Here is a 24,810-nt window from a genome sequence, read left to right as displayed (position 1 = left end):
GGAATTGAGCCTGCCCCAACCAGATCCCCCTCCACGACACTCCCCTTCACACCTGGCTGAACCAGGTAAGGCCCAGCCAGCGCACGAGGAGACGGAAATGAACCTCGGGCAGTGGCTTGGAGTCCAAGATTGCAGACAACAAAAGACGCAGTGGAACGAAAGAAGCCATACCTCTGAGGAGGGAGACCTGACCTGGCCAGTAACGTGCTCTGTAGGCAAGTCCTGACCCTTCTTTATGCCCCTTGTTCTCACCCATAAAGTGAGGAGAGTATTTCACCCCCACCCCCTCCTGGAAACCCAGGAGCTGTGGGCCCTCAAAGGGGCATCTGACCTAGCCTGGGGTGAGGCTGGAGGTGGGGAAGACTCCTGGAAGAGGTGATGTCTGAGCTGGGTTGTTAGTGGGATTAGAGTCAGCCAGACTCTGGAGGGGAGGAAAGCAAAGAAGGTCATTGGGTAAATGGCCCACCTCTCTGAGCCTCAGTCTCTTCATCTGTAAAATGGCTCAAATGTCAATACCTGCTTTGCCTAATTTTTAGGGTGGTTGTGAGGCTCAAAATTGGGTAAAGAGCATGGAAGTGCTTTTGAACTATAAAATGCCCCAAGCACCTGTTCATTGTTCTTTATTGTGATGTCTGGAGCCCGCTGGGATTAGGAAGTACAGGGCCAGCATCCTTCGGGGTCTCAGAGGACATCTGGTCTGTTTTAACAGGCCTCCAGTCGAAGTCCAACAGGGACAGACAGCTTCCGTTTACCTCGCACCCCTTGATTTAAGAGCTCAAGAGTATTTCTGTACTGGGGTGTGGCTTTGCTTCCAGGAGGCCTGAGGGCAGCCGTGACCCAATCACAGCCCTTTCCCATGGAAGGGGGACAAGTATCTGCAGAAGGCCATGAGGCCATGAGCATGGGCTGGGCCTCGGGGACCTGGCTGAGGTGGACTAAGGCACCTGCCAAGGGAAGGGATGGAGGACAGGGGAGTGCCGTGAGATCACTGAGAAGAAACCCGTCCGTGTGGAGGGTGGTCTGCAAGGTCACGTTAACTGGAAAAGCAAGGAAGAGAACTGTGTGTGGGGACTGAGCCTGTTAGGGTTTGAATGTGGGAGAAGAATATATCTATGCACCGTGACTACGGATACAGATGGACACACATCAAGCTGGTTGATTATCACTCTCACTTTTGTCTTTTCTATATTTGAAATTTTTATGTGCTATTTGACATTCATTTCTAGAACAATTTTTCTGTATGTAATATATGTTACAATATAATGTAGATAGTATAACAGTCTGACCTCACCAGGCTGGAGGGTTTACCGAGGCACCCAAGGACTTGGATGAGGCCTGAATGACACCCCCCTGCTGCCCTTCTAGGACAGTTGAGAGCAGAGTCCAGGGATGGCTTGATGAAGGAGTCACAGAAGAAGAAGTCTCTGGGTTAGGTTCCAGGACTCTTTGGGACAAAGACTGGGGGTTTTAGGCAGCCGTAAGCACTGTTAGGGCTGTGACCAGACTGCACAAGCCAGGGACCGCAGGCTACATCAGCAGGAGCACAGGGTCAGATCCAGAAAGGTTAGGATTCTACTGGAGTTTGGGCCACCCCCTGAGTGGGACCGGGACAGCAGGGACAGATCCGGAGGGCCAGCTGGCTAGGGAAGGGCCTATCTTCAGAGTTTGTGATGCTTCAGGGTCCCGCCTCAGTATGCCAGACCCCAGCAGACCCTTTTCCCTCAATGATGCACTTTCTTGGTCTTCGGTCCATGGGGCGCTCACACACCTTCCCGTCTCTTTGCAAAGGAAATAAAGAAACTAAGCTATTGTCATGTTTTGTTAAATGCAGAGTACCTTCTGTTATGAGATATACCATTATTTTAAAAACCATTAAGAAAGAAAAACAGCAGACAGTTAAACTATAAATTGCATCCCAGTTTCAGAGATGTTACATGTTAAAAAACTGTGTGTCTTAGAATCAATTAGATATGATATGCAGGAGGCCCCAAACTAGGCTCTTAATGTGCATATATCCATTTAATCCTGTATCAACCTCCTGGCTAGATAGTTTTGTCCTCTTTTTACAGATAAGAAGACAGGGGTCCCAGAGAGGTTTAGTGACTTTTGCAAGGTCACACAGCCACTGGGATCTGAACCCTGCTCTAACTAGACTCCATTACTTTTTCCTCATCCCACCCCACAAAGAAAAGACTCCTGAGTCCTGGCCCTTGAGAAAAAGAAAGTGTTCACACTGCAGAGTAAACATATTCCAGTTCAGAAATGCCCCAGTGGACTGGTCATTACCGCCCAGGGCTATGAGTGATGGGGGAGTCCTAGAGGGGAACTCAGGAGATAATGGACAGGAAAGAGCTTTGAGAGCTTTTTGGCTGGTTCATTAGCCTCATCCTGTTAAAACCATTACCAGGAGGAGTAGGTTGACCTATGGCCCACGCGCCTGGAGAAAGACCACAGAGACCTGCCCCACACAGATTATCCTAGAGTCTCACCCAGAAAGGCCCATTCGTTCATTTCCTACAAAGTTATTTTTCAATTAACTTTTTAAAATGAGATCTTTATTCGTGTATTGGTTACTGAGTGCGAGGGATACGGAGCAGAGCAAAACAGACATAGGTATTGCCCGGGTAGGCTCACAGACCAGAGAAGATGAGCAGTAATCCTAAAGTCCCACAAAACCTGGAACAGGTGCCTGGGGGAGAAGAGAGGGTATCAAAGCTTGCCGAGCTGAGAATGTGTGTAATTCAGGGTCACTGCAGAACGCTATTCTAAGGGAAGGACTTTTGAGCTGAGATCTGAAGGATGAATACGAGTAATCAGGTGGAGGTGGGAAGGGGAGCATGCTGGACAGAAGAAACAGCCCTGAGGCTGAAGGGGTTGGACCTTTGAGGAATTAAGAGCACTGAGTGTCTACAGCTCTGATTCCTGGGCACAGGAGGCTGGAGAGGTGGAGTGGGCCAGACCCTTTGGGTCCTGGCGTAATGGCCATGGAGTGGCATGCTCAGATTGACATCTTTGGGGGGAAAAATGATTGGTAGGTAAGACTAAGTGTGCAGGTGAGAGCAGCTGGTAGCAGTGGGAGTGGAGATAAGTGGATGGTTTAAAAGGTTTGGGAAGGGGGCGCCTGGGTGGCGCAGTCGGTTGAGCGTCCGACTTCAGCCAGGTCACGATCTCGCGGTCCGTGAGTTCGAGCCCCGCGTCGGGCTCTGGGCTGATGGCTCGGAGCCTGGAGCCTGCTTCCGATTCTGTGTCTCCCTCTCTCTCTGCCCCTCCCCCGTTCATGCTCTGTCTCTCTCTCTGTCCCAAAAATAAATAAAAAACGTTGAAAAAAAAATTTAAAAAAAAAATAAAATAAAATAAAAAAATAAAATAAAAGGTTTGGGAGGGGTGACATTAGTGATGGATTTGGCTCTGAGTACAAGGAGGAGGAGACCACACAGGCGACCCCTGGGATCTGGCTTGCCTGGCTGCACCCTTGCCCTCACAAGACCTGGCTTGCAGAGGAAGGGCCCCGGAGAGAGAAGAGCTGCGCTGGGAAAGCCGTCACCCCATTTGGCACTTCCTGTTTGGGTTTTGTCTGTTTTTTCCCCGGCCCTAAGTAGGTATGCTGGTTTGTCCGGCACCGGAGTTGTGCCGGATAATGGGGAAAGAAGTCAGTGGGTGAAGGTTTCAGGGTGAGGGTGAGGTGATGGACCGTGGCACCTGTGGGAGGAGAGAGGAAGAGACAGGTGGGGAGGAGGTAGAGGGGGGCCAGTGACGGGTCATCTCTCAGGTGCAGGCTGTACGACAGTGTCCCGCATTACTGGGCACAGGAAGCAGGCATCATGGCAGATGGATGTCTCATGGCCCAGACACCATCCCGGGAGCTGGCCTTTCAGAAACGCTGGATCCAAGCTTGGTGGCAGAGTCAAGGCAGAGCCAAATGGCTTATGTCTCTCTGGAGAGCGGTCTGTGGTCCCGGGCTCTCTCCTTGGGCCTGAACCAGCACCTAACGGGTGCTGACGAAGGCCTGCTCACATCTGGCAGGTGACAGGAGGCTGAAGGTGGGGAGGTTGTGGCCAGCAAGGGGGCACTTGAATTAGTGACTATGGAAGCGGGTGGCACATTTTCACATGATGACAGAGTGCAGGGTATGGCCAAGAGAAGGCGTGACTGAGGACAAGGAAAGAAGGTCATTTGGAGATGATATGGTCCTTGTACAGGGGGAGACTGAGGCTGGAGGGGATCTGGGACTTGTCTGAGGTCACACAGCAAGGAAGTGGCTCTCCTGGTGTGCTGTGCTGTGGGTCCCAGATTTCAGAGGGTGGTTCCTTTCCTCAGTCTTCCACGGGGAGACTGCTGCTGAGTCTACACCCTGGGCTGGGTGTCAGGAGGCCTAGGCAGGGGGTCGTGGCCAGGTAGGAGGGAAGGTGTGCGGGGAGCCTCTGAAAGAGGGAGCAGCTAAGCTGAGCCTTGTAGCAGCTGAACGTGCAGAGAGGAGGGAGGGACTTTTTGGCAAAAGAAGCCGCACAGGCTGAGGGCTGGCGAAGGGGCGGATACTGAGCCTATTGGGGATGTAGCGAACATAGGGTCCAGTTTGGCTCAGTCTAGGGAATAGTATCAGGTACTGGCCAGTTGCCAAGGGCAGGGAGGTAGGAGCAGCCTGCCCTGGCAGGGAAGAGTGTTTTTTCATTGACACTGTTTAGAGTTGCAGGCATATCATGATAATAAAAAGTCAGACTTTTAGTCGGTCTTATTGTTTTTAAGTTCTCTATAGAAAATGCACCCCCTATTGTCTGCACCCAGGCCTACTGCCCTTGTGCCCCCATTTTCTCTCCCCACCTTGCCCCACCTCTCTTCTGGGTTTACCCCTCAGATCTCAGCTTTGAATGCCCAACTGAGAAGCCATTGAAGGTTTTGGAATAGGGGATGCTTCCGTCTCATGGTAGCCCAGGGGGGACTCAGCTTAGGAGAAGTCAGAGAGAGGGATTAGAAGGACAGTCTGGAGGAGGCAAGAAGGTTATGGGAGGTGGGGAGGATGAGAGTAGGGGGGAAGAGAGCCGTAGAGCAGGAGCGGGATTTCAGGCACGCCCCAGAAGGCCCAGGACCCAGATCCACAGCTGTCTGCCACCACACCAGGCCTGGGCGGGCACACCTGGGGGGCCACTGGGCTGCAGAGGCTCCAGGTCCTGCTGTATCCAGGGCTGTAGCTAGCAGTCAGAGGCAGAATTCTCAGGCTCCAGATCTCAGCCCCCTAAACAAAACCTTCCAGAGTGTAAGGACAGAAGTAACACCCCTCAGGGGCTACTACCCAGCCTGCAGATGTCAGCAGGACCTCATGGGGTACCCAAACAGCAGTCCGTGAGCTGGGTTTGATGGGTCCCATTTCACAGATGCAGAACCAAGGCTTCAGAGTGAGACAGAGTAACTCCTGGAACCGTGGCCTGCCGACAGCAACACGTCCCTCCGTTGTGCCAGCATTTGTGACTTTGCTGGGACGCACTCCACCCTCAGAGCCAGCAAGTGATTCATGCCACAGGGGACACAGCTGCAGAGGGCTGAGAGGTGCAGGGACCTGCGAACGGCCCAGTAAGAGGCTGGACTGTGGCCAGGACAGGGAAGCATCCAGTGTCAGCATCTAGAACTAGAGGTTTGCGTTCTCTCTGGGATCTGCTACTGACCAGCCAGGTGACCTTGGACAAGTTACATCCCTTCCAGAATCCTTGTATCTTCATCTGAAAAGTGAGGTTAGACCAGACGATCTCTACCGTCCTATGCGGCCTAAAAATCCTCTCTGATAGTTTCCCCAGCTTCTGTTCTGGTGGCCTCCAAAGTGAGGTGTGCATGCTCATTGGGGTGCAGGAAAAAAATAATATCTGACGGGAAAATCACTCAGCTTTGCTCATGTTTCCCAGGTTTACACCTGCTGACGCCACTCAGGGTGTCAGCCTCATGCCTCATGTCTCCAGAAGTCTCGGGAGAGAGGGGGAAAGCCCTCTAAGAAAGGATGACCCCTACTCTTTGATTTGTTTTCAGCAGTTTATTACAATTAATTTAACCTGGTTAATGAATCCAGGTTAATCCAGACTAGTTAATCCAGATTGGATTAATGGATTATACTAACCAGTTTTAACTAAACGAATCCTCACAAAATGGACAAGTGGTTTTAGAAGATTCCTATCTGAACAGTGGGTTGGTTGGTGGTGGTTCTAATAATACCAGTAAGAGCTGACAAGAGGTTAACCCTTGGGTTTCCAGCAAGATTCCATTGGCAGCCACAGATAAGGGGAAAAAAAACAATGACAAGCTAATCAAGTCTGATGAGAAGTCAGCCCAAGGTGTTTTTAAATTTGAGGGACATTATTTGAAATTTGCAGTCACTCTGATTAATGATGAATCTTGCTGGGGCGCCTGGGTGGCTCAGTCGGTTAAGCGTCCGACTTCAGCTCAGGTCACGACCTCGCGGTCCGTGAGTTCGAGCCCCGCGTCGGGCTCTGGGCTGATGGCTCAGAGCCTGGAGCCTGCTTCAGATTCTGTGTCTCCCTCTCTCTCTGCCCCTCCCCCGTTCATGCTCTGTCTCTCTCTGTCTCAAAAATAAAAAACGTTAAAAAAAAAAAAAAAAGAAAGAAATACAGACCTGATTTAAAAAAAAAAAAAATGATGAATCTTGCTTCATGTGTATGTTGTGCCTCACAGCTCCCAATGGTAGTTACTCGTGTATAATATAAAATATTGGCAGGGGTGGGGACTCATTTTTTTTTCTCTTTGAAAGGAGCATATGATTAAAAAAAAAAAAAGTCCCCCTGCTCTAACCTCCTGGTCCTTTTCTATGCAGCTGCCACTTCTAACAAACCACCACATTTGTGATCAAACTTTGTTCAAGTGGGGTGTGATTTCTCCGTTTTTCTACCCATTCCCAGGGCAGCCACCCCATGGCTACCTTTGAGCCCACAGATGCCAGCACAGGGTCTGTCTCCAGCTGGAGACGTGGAAAATGTAGGGTGAGTCGATGTGCCCCGATTTACCTTTCCCACTGTGGGGCTGTTGCCGTGTTAACCTTTCTAGCAGCAAAGACTTGGGGGTCTGTCTTCTCTCCTGAATCTAAAGAGCCCCATCTTTCTTAGCCTAAACCACACACTGGAGGAATATAGCCCACGTTCCAAAAGTCTGACCTCCAGGAGGGTCCAGCTAGGGTGAATGACCCCCCAGCTTCACAATTAGATTTTTCTTCCCCTGTCATCCTTGGAATTTGTCCCTCTGAGGACAGCAACACAGATAAGAAACAAAATATTTGGTGCGGTATCCAGACACAGGATCAAAGGAAACTTTGTTTCATGTTTTAGAGGACTCTCCTGGGCTCAGGTGCCAGAAATCTGAATCCCATTCCTGGTTCTTCCCTGTATGGATGGCCCTGGGCAAGCTGACTAAGTTTCTCTTTCTGCACCCCATGAGTTCTTGGGGTCTGGCCAGTGCTGCTATTCTAAGAAGTGAATCTGGGATCTTTGGGGGGACCTGCTCTTCTGAGTGTTTCTCAGCCGCCATCTGGAGGATTTGAGTACAGTCTGGGCTCCGAGCTGGGTGAGAGATGGAGAGCTCCCCACTGGAGCATAACGGGGAGGTGACCAAAATGGGGAGTAGTTAGGAAACTTAGCCACACAAAAAACTCCCCAACCTGAGTAGAACCATCCCAGAGGCACGTGGTCAGGGGCCTCAGATCTCTGAAGGGTTGGCATGGGGCAAAGGCAAAGGATGTGGTTGGTGGGGCTCAAGGGATGGAAGAGGGCAGTAGGGGAAATTGTGGATTTCCTCTTTGTAGAAGGAGGAAGTGTAACAAACAGTTGAGTTGCTCTGTCCCCGGAAGGAGTGCGCTTTCCATCACTAGAAAGGTACAAGCCAGGACCCTCAGACTTTTCAGACAGAGTGGTATGGAAAGGGAGACAGAGCTGGGCTGGATGCCCACCTGGGTCCTTGACACTGGGCAGTCTTGAAATACTTTATCTGTTTTTTGCCCCAAATGTAATAAAATCATTTGAGAGAGGGAGTTAGTGTGCCTGGCTAAGAATTAGATTAGATAAGAATTAGAGCTTTAGACTCTAAATCAGCACGAAGCGGGTGGCAGAGAGACACAAGGCTTTCTGTTTCCAGACTGTGAAGATCTAATACTTAAATCTTCAAGTATTGCCACTTAGAGGAGAAAGAAAGGACACGGACACTTTGTGTTTCTGGTTTAGTCTGTAAGTCCTGTTCACCTTATTCATTTTTGCTAAAGGTTCATTTCAATCCCTCAATACAGTCAAATACCTTAGAACAGTGCCCAGCTCACAGTGAGTACTCAGTAGAAGTTGCTATTATTGCTTATTTTGAATTTATCTTGAACTTGCCATGTGCCAGGCAGTGTTCTAAGTACTTGTCAGATATGAACTCATTTCCTATTACCATCCCGCTTCGTGATGACAAAACCTGAGGCCTGGAGAGGTTGATGAGCCTGCCCAAGGTGTCCCAACTGGGTGTGTGGTGAGGCCTGTGTTGGAGCCCAGTAGGTGGTCCCCGACCGTGTCTGTCACCATCCCTGCTGCCTCTCTGTGTAGTCACATCGTGCAATAAAGAAACAAAACACCTTTGCCTCCACTCCCCCTGCAGAGCCTCCCCAAGGCCTCAGGAGGGTGACAAGCAGGGACACACATTCCCATTGCACAGACAAGCACCAGGGCCCAGAGAGGGACAATGACGTGAGTGGGGTCACACGGCAAATGAGGGCAGAGCATCCTGGAGCGGGGCCCCTGGTCTCAGAATGTCTGTGTACCTTCCCTGCACAGAGCGGAGCTCCCAGCTGAAACCGGAGGGAGTCCCGGTTGCAGGCACTGCCTCACAAGGATTTTTCCTTCACCAGGAGCAGCTGGAGCTGGCTCCACAGAGGGACAGTGAGCAGGAGGGAAGTGGATGGCAAGAGCCGCCCCTCTGCCCGGGGAATGGTCCTCCGGGCCCTTCTTGACAGCACCTGGGAGAGCCATGAGGCACCCTACAGCACCCCTTCTGCCCTGAGTGGCCAGGAGTGAAAGAATGTGACCTCCACTGGGGCAGGAGGACCAGCCCCACCCCCCCACTCCCGTCAGGGAAGGTGTAGCAGAAGCAGAGGTGGAGCTGGCCAAAGGTGCACCGAGAGCCGGGCCGTGATACCTAGGTGCTGCTGGCTCTCTTCTTCCTTTTTCACTGTGGCAGAATATGCATAGCGTAAAATTTGCCATCGTAACCGTCTTCAGTTCTGTGACATGGAGCACATTCACACTGTTGTACAACCAGCACCACGAGGATTTTTGTTTTTATTTTTAATTTTTTTAATGTCTATTTATTTTTGAGAGGGAGAGAGACAGAGAGCGAGCGGGGGGGAGGGGCAGAGAGAGAGGGAGACACAGAATCCGAAGCGGGCTCCAGGCTCTGAGCTGTCAGCACCGGGCCCCACGCGGGGCTCAAACTCACAAACCGCGAGATCATGACCTGAGCCGAAGTCGGACGCTTAACTGACTGAGCCACCCTGGAGTCCCTGGTTTTTAAATTTTGACGTCACAATAGCCTAATGTATTCTTTGACGGTTTTGCTGACACGTATTAATGAAAAGTGTGCGTTAGGTGCTAAAATTATCATACTTGACAAAAAGGACCGTGTGTAGGAGCTTCCCCCATGCCAGGCATGGCTTTGAGGCATTTTAAATTAATAAATTCATTGAATCCTTGCAATTTCCCTATAAGTTAGGTTCTGTTACTGACCCCAGTTTACAGATGAGAAGACAGAGAGGTTTAGTATCTATCCCCAAATCCCTCCCTGGCTCTTGTCTGGGCCCTCCGGTTGCTACCATTTATTGAGGACTCACTGTGTGCAAGGCTCACTGCTCTGTTCAGCCTTGGCCCCATTTCATAGCAACCTGGCAAAGAGGTAAGTGCCTGTGTGGTTCCAAGATACACAGAAAGCAAGTCTGGGTTTATATCTGGGTCTCTGACTCAGAAGCCTGTGTCTTGACCAGCAGGCCTCGGTGCCTGCTGTTGAGACAGTGAAGCTGTCATCATAATACCCGCCTGGTTCTTCAGTGCTGGCCTCAGCCCATGTTTGTATATTGAGAATATGTGAGTGGTAGAAAGCCAAGAATCACAGCCCCAAGTGGCCCTGAGCTAGGAAGTGGTTGTGTGTTCATGGAATCTTTGTGTATTTGTGTAACCTCAGAAAATTGCTCTGAGCTGAGCACAGCTTGTTGCATCCATGAGATGGGGGTACTTCTCCCCACCCTCAGGAGGATGTAAATTCTGCCTCCCCTGCAAGGTGGGAATGAATTGAGCAGTGAAAGGGAAGGACTGTGCAGATCGTTGAGCAGGGTTGTAGAGCGGTGGCTCTCAGAGTGGTCCCCGGACCAGCTGCATCATTGTCACCTGGGAAATTGTTAGAAATGCAGGTTCTCAGGCTCCACTGCCGAATTGCTAAATCAGAAACTCTAGGATGGGCACAGCAGTCTGGAAGTTAATCAGCCTTCCAGGTGATTCTGATGAACTCTCAGGTGGAGACCCACTGCTAGACATCATCCCGCAGAGTGTAAATTGAGATACTGTCACCAGTCCTCGCAGAGAGTTTGTCTTGGGCCAGAAGCACGTCTTCAGCCTGGGATGCTGACATCTTTCCTGTCCCCTTCACCCTCACTCCTGTGCTCCCTGGCCCACAGGCCCAGTCTGAACAAATGATTGGGGGGAGCTCAGGGAGACTGGAAACGGGGAGACGGTGGCCTCACGGTCCTCTCCTGGCCACTGTTGCAGCCAGTACCTAAAGAATTGATTAAGGCTGAGCGTTTATCCCCACGTTAATAAGCAGGGGAGGGAGAAGCAGGAAGGAATTGCCCAATGTGTGCGGCTCCAATGTGTGTGGCTGAGCTGGGAAATGGAGTCCTGGGCTGTCCCGGCATGTGCAGGAAACAGGCAGCCCCTCAGTCATATCTGGAGACTCCTAGCACAGCGAAGTGGGCTGAGGGAAGAAAGGAAGCTATCTCCTGAGGTAAAACCCCAGCTGCTGAGATGTGGCCTCCTGGCTCCACTGCTGAATCAAATTGCCAAGACCTGGGGAGGCAGAGCCGAGTTTGACTCCTGGCCAGCAAATCGGTGGCTCTGCACGCTCCCCTAATCAGGCATGATCTTCTCCTCCCTCCCCCCGCCTCAGAATGAGAGAGAGAACACAAGCAGGGGAGAGGCAGAAAGAGAGGAAGAGAGAGAATCCCAAGCAGACTCAGCGCTGACAGCACAGGATTCGAACCCAGGAACATGAGATCATGTCCTGAGCTGAAACCAAGAGTCAGACGCTTCACCGACTGAGCCACCCAGGCGCCTCCTCCCGAGTCTCAGAACTATCACCCTCTTCCTCTTCACCGTGTTCCACAGCCCCTCCAGCCAACTGGAGCCGGGCGGGAAATAAAACCCACTTCACACACTTATTTCTTCCTTAGACACAAGCCCAAAGTGGAGGAAAGAAAATACTTTCTCCAGCCAAACATTCTAACTACCTAATAGGAGGAGCTAAATACACAGCACCTCTCACCTCACCACACCCCTGGTTACAAACTTTGACATCTTCCCGTGGTCTCAAGGGCCAAGTCCTTGAGCCGGTATTCAGAGCCCTTGCTGGCACCTTGCTGGCCTGGCCCCCACTGCTCCCTTGCGCTTGCCCAGACGCCAGCCAGACTCCACCTTTGTGGTTGCCACGCCACACACCCCCTTCCACCTGGAATGCCCTCCCTTCACTCTGGGCTCAGCTCACTTTACTCAGCCTTTGAGACTGGCCTCAAACCGACCTGCCCAGAGGCCCTCACCGACTCCTGGGATTTCCACCTCCCTGCTGCAGCCTGCTCAGTCCCATTCACCCTGAATTGTGCTCGCTGGTTGCATGTCGGCCTCTCCCATCAACCTGAGCCCTGAGGGGCAGAAGCCCCTGCCAGGGTTATCCTTGCCTTCTCCCACACAGTGCCCAGCACAGGTCAGGCTTCGGGAGGGCCCCAGTAATGCAGGTTGAAGTCACCCTTCAGGCCCCAGGCCCCTGCCACAGGGCAGGTGGGAGCTGACTGGTGGGCCAGAGGCGAGAGCCAGTGACAATAGAATGCAGGCCCCCTGGCAGGTGCCATCCCAGAACTTGGACTATAGGGCTTCTTCTCACTGTGGAACCCTGAGCCAGGCACTCTCCCTGTCTGGGCCTCAGTGTCCCTCTCTGTCCAAAGATAAATTCAGAAGCTTTGCTGGGGAATGGATGGTGAGGAGGAAGTAGAGACTCCAGATTTTCAACCTCCTGAAGGTGGGTTTAGAAAGTCCCCAGTGACCCTTGTCCCTTGAAACTCTCAGATAAGGAGATTGTGGGGCAATAAATCTGCATGGAGTTTTGGTCTGGGCCTGATTTGGGGGAATAAATAGGAAGAAGCTGTGTTCTTTGTCTCCAGAGGAGCCAGGCAAGAAGGGTACCAGGCTGAAACTAAGGACTGGGACAGCTGATAGGCCCTAGCTGATAGGTGACAGCTCTGTCACCCTCACAGTCCTGCCTGGGCTTTGGTGTGTGTGGACTGGAGAGCCCTCAGCAGACCGTCCTCACAGACGGGCAAGGTAGGAATATTACCTGCCTGAGAAAACACAACCCGAGAGGGGATGAGATCTGCTCAAGGTCATGGAGTAAATTGGCATCAGAATCAAGATTCTCCAACCTGACCAGCATGCCTGCTATGAAAGTGACAGGCCCAGCCCCCTCCCCCAAATGCCCAGAGAGGGTTCAGGAGAGGCTGGTGGCATAAGTGGAAGCTGGCCCAGGAGCCAGGTCGGTCTCCCCCTGGGTGCCTGCTTGTGGAATCTGACCTGAGTGTGGGCAAAGCAGAGGGGAAGACCCTTCGGACTTGGCGGTCTGATGGGTGAGTGGCTGGATGAATGGATGGAGAAAAGTAGGAAGAAACACAGGCAGCAGGACCAGAGAACGGAAGAGGGCAACCATAGCCGAGCTCTTAGTTGGTACTTGACGTTTGCAAGATAGTTTGCAGCCATTATCTCATTTAATCCTTGGCAAGACTCTGAGGTAGATATTAGGGTACCCTTTTACAGATGCGGATGCTGAGGCCCAGAGACAAGTGGAGGTCCAGGATTTCAACCTGATTCTTCTCTTTTCCTGCCCTGGGCAGCCTCACAGGAGAGAGAGCGCTCCTCCCTGGTGGTGGTACTATTTGAACTGGGCCCAGGAAGTGGGAGTGAGAGGAAGGGCATCCTAGAAACCCAGCTAAGTGCCAACCATGCGCTTACCTGGGCTGATTAAGTTCGAGGCAGAGCGAAGGGGGCATGATCAAAAATGGCATGTCTGGGAAAACACTATGCTTTGAGGGGAGAGCAGATAAACCAGTTTGGCTAAAGGGTGAGTCTGTGGAGATGAGGAGAAGCAAGCAGATGTGGAGATGAGGGGAGGCAGTGGAGGCAGAATGTGGGGCCCCACAACCCTAGTCCAGCAGAGAGCTTTCTCCTAAGGACAGAGAGGACCTAAGGTGGGCCTTAGGGGAAATGACAGTGTCAGAGTGAGGGCAGGAAAGGAGCCCTGGGCTGGGGTGGGGGAGAAATGGAGTCGCCCAGAGAAAAGGCTGCCCATGCTTTGCGAGGCTTGAGGGAGGGGGAGAACAGCTGGGGGCCGTGGGGCAGGGGAGGTGAGGCCATTTCAGGAGGTGCCAGGACCTGGCTCTGGGGAGTGTCAGCTGTCAGGAGGAGGGGCTCCTTCGGGCCTAATCTTATCAGGAGGAGAGAGGCATTTTCTTGGTTCTCTCTCTGACTCAATCTGTATTTCCTGGGGCCTGTGGGGAGCCGTCCGTGCTGGACTAGAAGGACCGGAGACCTGGAGGAAGGGAGATGGGGGCAGAGGAGGGTACGCATGGCAGAGAGAACGTGGAGGTAGGACTGTTTTTACTTCTAGCTGCAGGAACCTCTGCCTTCACTGCTGAAACGACCCCGGAGGAAGTCTGGTGGGGGGTTGCCCTGAAGCGGTGTCCCCAGTATCCTGTGTGGCCTGTGTTAATGGAGAGAACCAAGGGCTGCCCCTGTCTTCCCTTCCACCCCCACCGAGAGCCTCCCCCCCTCCCCCACCCGCCACCTCAGCAAGCGGCTGAGCTAGGCGGCTGGTTTCCACCCCAAGAGTCCTGCCACAGAGACGCACACATAACACTCGTCGGGTTCTTCTTGACCAAGATGGATTATTGGTTAGCTTTTCATGGGTGCTTGTCTGTTCCCTCCATCAACGTGGTGAGCACTGGGGATGAGAACTCTATGCCTCGCGTCTGTTTTGCACTTTCTGGTTTGGGATTTTTACTTAGATCCCCCAAATGTTGGGCCTTCAACACGGACCTATCACATACTAAATCAAATCTTAGTGTCCTGTAAACATTGGGACCACAACAGTATTTTTTTTTAATGTTTATCTATTTATTCTTTAGAGAGGTGGGGGAAGGGAGAGAGAGAGAGAGAGAGAGAGAGAGAGGGCTCCAGGCTCTGTGCTGTCAGCACAGAGTCCTATGCGGGGCTCAGACCCATGAACGGCGAGATCATGACCTGAGCTGAAGTCGGACACTCAATTGACTGAGCCACCCAGGCACCCCAAGGGACCACAACAGTCTTAACAGCAAACGTGTAGAGCACTCAGTACGCACCCAGCATCACTCCATGTGCTGTGTGGATTCTCTCATTTAATCGTCTGGACAGCCCTGTGAAAGAGTGTGGATCCAGGCCTAAACAGCTTGGCTTCAAATTCCAGCTCAGCCGCCTGCTAGCTGTGTGATTTTGGACAAGTTGCTTTGCCTCTCTGAGCCCCCAGTTGTCTCATCTGTAAAAATGGGGGGATAATAGTACTTGCCATGAGGATTAAGTTAGTACGTAGAACATACTTCATACATAGTAAGCAAGTAAGTAAGTTAACTATTATCTATTACTGTGCCTGATTTTACTGGTGAGGAAATAGATACATTAAGTTAGCCTGCCCAAAGTCACACAGGTGTGGTGTACATGATCTGTCAATACACTGTTAATTGAGTACCCAGTAGCCACATGTGGCTATTGAGCAGTTGAAATGTTGGTAATGTGATTGAGGAGGTGCATTTTATATTTTTGTGTGTGTTTATTTATTTTTGATAGAGCTGAGCATGAGCAGGGGAGGGGCAGAGAGAGAGAGGGAGACACAGAATCGGAAGGAGGCTCCAGGCTCTGAACTGTCAGCACAGAGCCCAATGCGGGGCTGGAACTCACGAACTGTGAGATCATGACCTGAGTGGAAGTCGGACGCTTAACCCACTGAACCACCCAGGCGCCCCTCTTTTAATCATTTTGACTTTAATTTAGAAGCCACAAGACCCCCGTGTTGGACAGAACTGGTGCAGAGGTCCCACACCCAGTGATCCGATGTAAATGATTCTCATGTGCATTTGAGGTCACAGTCCACAGCCCTGTGCTTTACCAGTTTAAGATCGTGCCGTGTCCTGTCTTCCTGCTCTCAGCCATTTCCTCAAGAGGTGTAAACATGTGGAGAGCAGTGACAGAACTGCCCAGCCCTCGCTGCCCCATCTCAATCCCAACACGGGGCCTGGCCCAGAATAAGCACTAAGCCAATAGCGAGTGGAGATTGCTGATTGAATTAAGCCAGGTTCACCTCCCTTTACAAACCTCGTATTTTTCTGCTTTGAAATGTTCTATGCTCTGGTTCAGGATGTTGGGCTCTTTAGGAAATTGGTTCTAGAGCCTTCTCTTCCACACAGCAAATTGCCAGAGTCAAGGTTATGAGTGACTTAGAATAGAATCATTGCATGTGGGACACCTGGGTGGCTCAGTTGCTTAAGCATCGGACTCTTGATCTCAGCTCAGGCCTTGCTCTCGGGGTCCGTAAGTTCAAACCCCACATCGGGCTCCACACTGGACATCGAGCCTACTTAAAAAAAAAGAAAAATCATCACATGTGAATCAGATAATGGTTCTCTGGAGATCTCTGTGGTTGGTGGGGGATGGGGGTGACCAACTTGTCCCCATTTGCCTGGGACTTTCCTTATTTTAGCACTGAAAGTCCTGCATTGGGAATATGCCCCTGTCCCATACCCTACACCTTAGGCAAACCAGGACAGGGGGTCCCCCAAGTTCTGTGGAGAGCAACAAGGCCTCTTCTTGCTCTGAAGAAAGGGAAGAAAACTAAGCCTGCGAAGTGAGACCCTGAGGCTCCACGTCCCTGCATCCCAACCTTTCACTGCAGACCCTGTTACTGGCCTGTGGAAGACGAAAATAGACACTTTGTGCCAAGGAGTGACAAGTACAACAGGGCGTGGCCTCAGACAAGCAGAAATGACTGTGGATAAAATTCTCACTAGCAGGAAGTCGCCAAGACCTGTGGTTTCTTCTTTCTGCCTGGTGGGAAGGACGCCTCCAGGTGAATGGCTGGTTAAGCAGAGACCTATGTCAGCCACAGGGGCCTTGACCTCAGCTGGGCCTTGTTTCCAGAACCAGATATCCCACTTCTGGGGTGGGTCACAGGCCCTGATAAGGATTCAGGACAAAAGAGAATGGTTTCCAGGCAAGTTTGGAGCCAAGGTCAGGATCAGGACAAGCCCTATGATGGGTAATAGTTGGTCAAAGATTGGAGTCAAGATGAGGGACCCGCCCATAATCAGCTGTGTGTTGTGTTAACTCTTGGTCTTTATAGATCACCTTCAAATAGAGTGTTCTTTACTCTTACAGTAATCTTTTCAGTTTTTAAACCGAAGAAACTGTGGTTCTAATTCCCCTCTATTAACTGCACTGATATAAATATGGTGGTTTAGACCTTCTCCCAAGGCAATAGGGGGGCAGCTCACTGGCCACAAGGTCAGGTTTTAAGAGAAAGAAAGTTAAACTCCAAATATTGGATGTGGAACCCCAAACTTACAAAGGGACAAGGGTAGCCAGCAGCACCAGACTCCTACCCACCTCCGACGGCTAAAACCAAATTAGATAATTTCATTCTTTCCCTGAGGCCAGGAACAGACAATTAATGAATAATCTATTATGCTGGTTCGTACCACACCCAATTTGGGTTTGGTTTCATTCACCCTGCAGCTTACCCTCGTCCTGTAATGATGCAGGGCTGGGCTGCGAAGACAGGCCTTTGGGGGCAGGCGGGACAGTCTCTGTCTGTGTGTGTCTCTCCATCTCTTTCTCTACACGTCAGAGAGGAGCATGTGGCAGGAAGAGGGACCCCTGGGTCAAGCCTTGGCTTCTGCTTCCCGCCTCCACTGCCCCTATTAATATGATCTTGGTCAAATCGCTTCCCTGGCACCTCAGTTTTGCCCTCATCAAATGAAACAACTATCTCCACTTACCTGCAGGAGAGCTGCAAGGGATGGGGCAGGGAGCAAGCCATTCCACTGTCAGGCATTAAGAAGTAAACTCAGTGGGACGTTAAACCCAGAGATGACTAAATCTTTTGGTAGAGGGGGCAGGGAATTCGGAGTCCACAAAGCCTAATCCCATGGCTAAACACGCATGGGATAGCAGCAGCAGCGGAAGTGATGCCACCCCTGCTTTGTGCCCCAGCGGGCTGGCCGGCCACACCTAAGAAGGCATGCTGCGACTTTGATGTGGGCCCAGCCTGGCACCAGGCAGGATGGGACTGGTGGCATGGGATAAATCTGGCCCAGATCAGCCGTTCTGGCCCAGCCCATGGGTGAGGGCCCTTGCAGTGCTGAGGGCCCGCTACAGGCTGCATTTCCAGGCAAGTGCCTGCTTGTGGGGGAAATGAGCAGGGGAAACTCTCGCTCTCTGAATTGCTGAGTCCTTAGATTCACGCATGCACAGATACACACATCCAGGCACAGATGCAATTGAATACCCAAAGAGACGCACACATGCGTGCACAGGAGTACGCGGGCACATAGGATGAACGCAGTGCTCATGCACAGACATGCACACCCAGTGCATACACATTTGCACAAAGTTCACCCACATATATGTGTGCACATGCCCATCCCGTGGGCACAGAGAGAGAGATGGCCTGCCTGGTTTGGCCCCATCCCCCACTTCTCTAAGTTTCCTTCCATGACAACAGATCTGGAAGAAACTTGGCAGTGGAGATAAGGTGCTGGGCGGGGTAGGGCGGGGTAGAGTGGGGAGAGGTGTTGGGGGCAGAGGGACAGAAGGTCGCTGACACAGAGTTTTAGTTTTCTGTCACTGTTTCACAGCAGCTGGCTTCATCAATGGAGGCAAACAGCCCTCTTTTCAAAAGGTGTCCACGTAGCTTCCTGAGCCATGTTTTAGTTAGTTAGTTTGTTTTTTTTTTAATTTTGGTGGGGAGGTGCGCAGAAGGAGAGAGAAAGAGAATCTTAAGTAGGTGACACGGGGCTTGAACTCATGACCGTGAGATCATAACCTGAGCTGAAATCAAGAGTCATATGCTCAACTTACTGAGCCACCCAGCCACCCCTGTTTTACTTTTCTGAAACGTGGGGGTGATAATGGTCATGATGTCTCCTCTTCTGGGCTGAGAATGGGTGTGAAGGAGATTTCCTCATCATGGTCGCTATCTGCAGGAACCTGGAGATGGAGGCTCTGGGGGCAGGACTGCGTCCCCGCCCCCAGCTCCACGGTTTACAAGCTGTGCACCCTTGGGTGGGTTACTTCCCTTCTCTGCCTCCACCTCCACATCTGTAATGGGGAGCAAAGTAGCACCTGCCTGTTAAATTCATGCTGGGAATGGCACCTGGCACATAGCAAGCACCCAAAAACTGTGAGTTGTCATTGCCCAGGAAGTGACTGAGCTGAAGGACAGTCATTGACCATGCCTCTTGAGGCCCCCTGACCCTGATCCTGGGCTGAGAGCCATCCCTCAGGTGTGGGGCCAAGCCCCAGGCTGTGAAGGGAGGGCACCAAGAATGGCCAGAGGGGCCAGGACTGATGCTAATGGTCAGTCATGTGGATTTCTGCAGCCGTGATGGACCCTCTCACCCGACAGCCCACAGCACTTGAGCCCGAAAGCTGGCTTATCTCCCCTGCTTGGTTTCTCACTGACATGTCTCCTCTTCTCTATCTCCTCTGCCCTATTTCAGCCCAGGTGATCCTCACCTGTCACCTGCCCCACGCTTTCTTGCTCTCAGCAATCAAGAGAGTCCTCCTAAAAGTGAGCTCTGCTCGATCCCCCGTTTTAATCGCCTCAGCAACTCTTCATTGCCTTCAGAGTCTGAGTTCTTTTACATGGCTCCTGAGGTGATCTGGGTCCTGCCTCCTCGCCCATCTCTTTCCCGCAGGTTCCTGTGCCCCAGCCACACTAAGCACAGACAGCCATTTCCCAGTTTACCTTTCGTTGGGGCTGCATGGGGCAGTGTGTTAGTCAGGACAGTAGGCTCAGCTCTGGGACAAATGGCCCCACTTTCTAACTGGTTTGCTCTGCAGGTTTATTTCTCTGTCACGCTATGACAGAGTCAGGGACTTTGTTAGGGGGAGATCCTCTGTTCCACAGGACCCCTTGGGGACCCAGGATGATGGAAGCCACATCATGCAGAACATGTGGGCTTTTCATCCCTTCAACCAAGGACAAGAGTTCTGGAGGGTCACAGGCAGGTCTTCCATGTTTCAGCCTGAAAGTGGCACACACCACTGCTGTCCCTGATCCATTGGTGCTAGAATCAGTTCCGTGACTGCCCAACAGCAAGGAGGTAGGGACGTGAAGGGAGCAATAGAATGTCTGATGAGCCCCACCACTGGCCACAGACGGGTGTCCCCCCCACCCCACCATGGCAGCTGCTGAAGGTGAGGCAGAGTTGGGAGGCACCTGGAGCTGAGCCTGCTGACGTGCCCCCCTACTTTTCTAACCCCAGCCCTGGCCCAAGGCAGTTCCTCCGCTGCCATCTAATTACCAAGACCCTAGGGACATCTCGGTCCTCATGATTTCTTTCTGTGAGGACCCCCAGGACTCATTTCCCTCAGGACCCCCTGCAGAGAAAAGCTGTGCTGCTCCTTAGCAAGTGGTGGCTGGCTAAATCCCTTTGTGATTCTGTTTCCCTTATCGAATTGGCCACTAGGAAGCTTGGAGCCGAGTCTGAAGTGCACCTGCACTGTGTGGAGGACCTGGCAACACACGTTCAGTAGCTTAACTACCTCCAAATATCAGGCGATCTCTGTGTCCCCGCATTTTCCCTTGTCCCCATTTCCTTGCCAAGGCTTTTCCATTTGCTCCTATCTTGTGTGCTTTCCATTTCTATACAGCTTCTTACACCCTTTCCGGGATCAGATGGACATTAATTAGTCTGTCCCTGCGTTCTGTGCTGCTTCCTGTAGCTCTGGCAAATGCAGCTCCCAAAAGGAAAGTTAAAATGTCTGAGCTTCACAGGACAGACCTGTCCCATGAGGCTGATGGGCTTCCCTGTAAAGAGTTTGGCTCATGGGTCAGACCCCTGATCACCGTGACCTCTTGAGGTCAACAGTCTAATCTTGTGGCTTTGAACTGAACACAGAGCAAGTGCCTTCTTTGGTCCTGACCCTGTGGGTGCCCAGCACACACATGCCTGCCCTTGGGAAGTTCCTAGGGCCTGGGTTGGGCAGAGCTCTGGGCTGGGCACTCCTGGAGCAGAGCGCCAGGCCTTTCTCTGAGGAGCCTGCAAGCAGCAGAGGAGATGAGACCTGACACCAGACTCAGGAATCAGAGCCAAGAGTGTCAAGAGCCCGAGGGCAGCAAGGAGACATGGCAGGTTGGGGTGAGAGAGAGGAGAGGAGAACCAGAGATCTGCTACTTGTGGTGTCGTGGAAGACTCCAGAGGAGGACGTGGGAGCTGGAGAAGGGAAGGTGGAGATAGGGAGATGGATACAGGGGATACAGGGTGGGGAAGGGCAGGCCAAGCAGAGGGGAAAGCAAGGGGGAGGGTCCAGAGGACTGGAAATGCAAAAGCAGGTTCAGGGAAGCTGGGGGTTCTTTATCTGGAAAGTACCCTTTAGAAGATGAGCAAGGAAAGTTGAATCTCGGAATATGGGGCAGGACCTCACCAGAAGGCCTTAAATGTTAGGCTGGGTTTGGCCTTGCTCCTGCAGGGCGGCAGTAAATCGGGAGCATCCAAGGGTGACCTCAGGAGGGTGGCGAGGAATATATCCAGGCTTGGTCCAGAAGGATCTCTCTGGTCTAGATGAGGAACATGGACAAGAAGGCCCAGTGGGGTCAGAGACTGGGGTCAGGGGCTTGACCTGGGCAGCAGCAGGGCTGAGAGGCCACGTTGTGTCGTGTGTTTGGCCACTGATGAGGCCGAGACCCTCTTCTGCCATTCATGATCTAGCCCTGCTCACCCCTCTAGCTGTGTTCTCGTCACTCACATCATCCAGTTTACGTGTGTGTGTGTGTGTGTGTGTGTGTGTGTGTGTGTGTGTGTTTAACATCACCTTGCTAATCTTACTAAACCACATGTAGTTTCCCAAACATTCCATGTTTGCTTCTGTCTCTGGGCCTTTGCTTAGGCTGTTCCATCTGCCGGGGATATCTTCCCCCCACCTTACCACTGTCCTGTCAACATAGCCAACTCTTCCTCATCCTTCAAATCACAGCTCACATGTCACTTCCCCTGGGAAGCCTTCCCTGACTGCCATGTACAAATCTCCATTATTACCTAGAGTACACTGGGTCCCAGTGGCCCGGACTCCTGTAGGGGCCTCGCTCACAGGATTCTTCACTCCTGTAAGGATGGGCTCATGCTTATTCTCTCCAATCCCCAGTGCCAGGCACGGGGCCCAGTCGTCCAGTGGTGCTCAGTAGACAGAGTGAACAAATACAGGGCTGGATGAGGATCTGGAGAAGTTCAGGATGCCTGGATGATAATATTGGGAGTAATTACTACTGTAGATCAAGGGACCTTCATGTATCATGTAATTTAGTCCTCATGACAAGTCTATGAGACAGATGATTTTGTTATCCCCATTTTACAGATGAGGAAACTGAGAACTCAGACTTAAGTCACTTGCCCGCCCAGCTGGTAAGTGGCAGAGCTGGGATTGGAGCCCAGGCAGGCTGGCTCCAGAGGACACAGTGTGACCCACTTAGCTGGGCTGAGTGGCGTGGCACGGCTGGGGTGCCTGCTGAGATGGTGGAGAGGGGGGGAAGGTGGTGAGTTCTGTCTCTTGCGTTTCTGCCTTTTGTTCTTACGCTTGAAGAAATGACAAGCAAACAGGCCAGCGATAACCATACACCGTCTCACCAGATCCACAGAAGTAGCCACAATAACAGTCTGTTCGTTTGGTTGCCCTTCATAGCACATTGTCCACCTAGAACTGACCACTGTGCTGGTCGTGCCCTCTGAAGGTGAGCTCCCTGAGTGTCCCACCATCAGGGCAGCGAGCCTCATGCCCCTTTTGTCCTGTTTGTCTCCCGCAGATGTCATGGCATCCCCAGTACCGGAGCTCCAAGTTCCGCCACGTCTTTGGCAAACCAGCCAGCAAGGAGAATTGCTACGACTCGGTGCCCATCACCCACAGCGTCCACGACAATCACTTCTGCGCCGTGAACCCCCGTTTCATTGCAGTCGTGACCGAGTGCGCTGGTGGGGGAGCCTTCCTCGTCATTCCCTTGAACCAGGTAAGGCTGCCTGCTAAGCCCCAGGTCCCAGCAGCCCTCTGGAGGCTGTACAGACAGAGGGGAAGTAGAAAGAGCCTGGGTTCTGGTCTCTTATGTGGATTCGAATCCTAACCCTGCTTATTACCAGCCATGTGACCTTGAGTCGTTTCACTTCCTTGAGCTTTGGTTTCCTCATTGAGAAAAAAAATACCTATCCTGGGATTTCAGCTTCTAGCTGAAGCTACCTAGCTAGCTTCTAGCTACTCCTAGGACTACTCCCTCACTGCGAAATGATTCACTCCTGAATAAAATGTAATTTGTGATGCATTGCTGGGCTCACAAGATGTTGGGGAAATCTCCAAGGCCACTTCCCCTCCCCAGCAAAAAGAAACAAATCTTGAGCCAAAAAATCTAACTGGGAGAGGTAAGCAGTAAGCAAACAGAAAGAACAAGCTTATCCTGCCGGCACATGTTAACAGTATAGGTTAGACCATATGCAATTGCTGATACTTAATAGTTTTTTAACCCAGAAGTGGTAATTTTGTATAGCTTAACTTAATAGCAGACCTTGTCAGGATACCGAGCCTGAATCTTCTTAAGGCTGAACCTGCAAAAGAGCTAGAGAGATCCCGGTTGGTAGTGCCTCTGGCTCACAGCAGAGGCAGATAGGAAGTTTCTCCAGAGGAAGGCATCTCCGATGTGGACAGGACTCCTACAGAGTCAGATCAGGGAAATTTGTAATCTGAGATCACCAAGCATGTGAGCCACCACGAGGGAGAGTCAGCTGAGACAACAAACTACAGACTTAGACCCCCCCACAAAGGACTTCAGAAATTAAAGTCATAAATACAAAATGGAATCTCATAGACCAGGTTTTCTGATCCCAGCGGAATTGAATTAGAAATCAACATCAAACGATACATTTTCAACTCCCATTCACTAGTATCTCACCAGGAGACCACAATGAGATACCACACAACCACAGAATTGGCAAAGATGTAAAAATCTAACAATAGGAAGTTGTGGCAAGGACATGGAACAGTGTAAACTCTCAGACACTTCTGGTGACAGTGTTAACTGTCACACGTGGTTTTTTGGGGGTTTTTTGGTGTGTTTTTTTGTTTTTTTGTCACATGTGTTTTGAAGCAAAACGTGACAGCTTCTAGTAAAGAGGAAAATACACATACGTTCTGACCCAGAGATTCCACTCCTTGGTATATCCCATGCAATGTGTTTACGTGCATCAGAACACAAATACAAGAATGTGCATAGGAGTGTTGTTAATATTATCACAAAACTGCAAAAACTCAAATGTCCAAGAATTGAATAAATAAATGATAATATCTCCATAATACGGAATCTGCACAGTCATGAAAAGAAACAAAGTATACATACATACGTACCACAACATGGATGAATCTTAACGACAATTTTGAGGAAAAGAAACCAAACAAATTACAAGCGATCTCGCTCTCTTTACCTAAAGATAGATACAGACTAAATTAAATTCTACCTGAAGGGATGTATTAGTAAGTAGAACAATTTTAAGGAAGAGCAAGCAAAGGACTGTCATGAAATCCAGGACGATTGTCACTCCCTGAGGGAGGGGAGTAGTTATGATTGGAGAATATCCATGGAAGGGGGGCGTCTTCTTTGTGTGCTGATAGTTCATGTCTTAACCTGAGAAGATGGCAGATGTATGGGTAATTTATTTTCCAGCAATTCATTAAGCCGAACACTTGCATTTCATGCCTTTTTTTATATGCTATATTTTATACAAACACATACATAAGGATGATACGATGTTCATGTGGTTTTACGGGCAGTTTCTATATAACTTCCAAGGAACTGATTATTCCAATATTTTGCAGACACTTCTAGAGAGAAGAAAAAGAGGGACTTCTCCCCTCCTTGTTCTATGAGCCAATGTAACTTTGATTCCAAAACCAGATAAGGAGAAAACAAGAAAGGAAAATGACAGCGCAGTCTCACTCAAGATGTATGCAGAATGGCTAGCAAACAAAATCCAGCAGTGAATTTAAAAAAGAATACATTCTAACCAAGCTGGATTTATTCCAGAAACTAAGGACAGTTTAATATTAATAAATCTAGAAATGTAAATCATTACATTAACAAATGAAGGGAGAAAGCCATACAGTCATCTCCATAAATGCAGAAAAATCATTTGATAAAGCTCAGTACCCATTCATGATATAAATTCTCAGCAAATCGGGAAAAGAGCATTTCACTAACATAAACAGG

General features: G+C 50.8%; 1 protein-coding gene across 1 annotated transcript in view; it reads left to right on the top strand.

The window, feature by feature from the left end:
- The window catches only part of CORO2A (coronin 2A), a 53,973-nt gene that overhangs the window by 5,654 nt on the left and 23,509 nt on the right, over positions 1-24,810 (top strand). The window contains exon 2 of the mRNA XM_042963361.1: positions 22,369-22,569. Within this exon, the coding sequence (XP_042819295.1) occupies positions 22,369-22,569 (201 nt within the window). The remainder of the gene's footprint in view (positions 1-22,368; positions 22,570-24,810) is intronic.

The sequence above is a fragment of the Panthera tigris genome, chromosome D4 (assembly GCF_018350195.1).
Source record: "Panthera tigris isolate Pti1 chromosome D4, P.tigris_Pti1_mat1.1, whole genome shotgun sequence".
NCBI lineage: Eukaryota > Metazoa > Chordata > Mammalia > Carnivora > Felidae > Panthera > Panthera tigris.
Note: the sequence above shows the minus strand (reverse complement) of the source record. Positions and strands in the feature narration are given on the sequence as shown.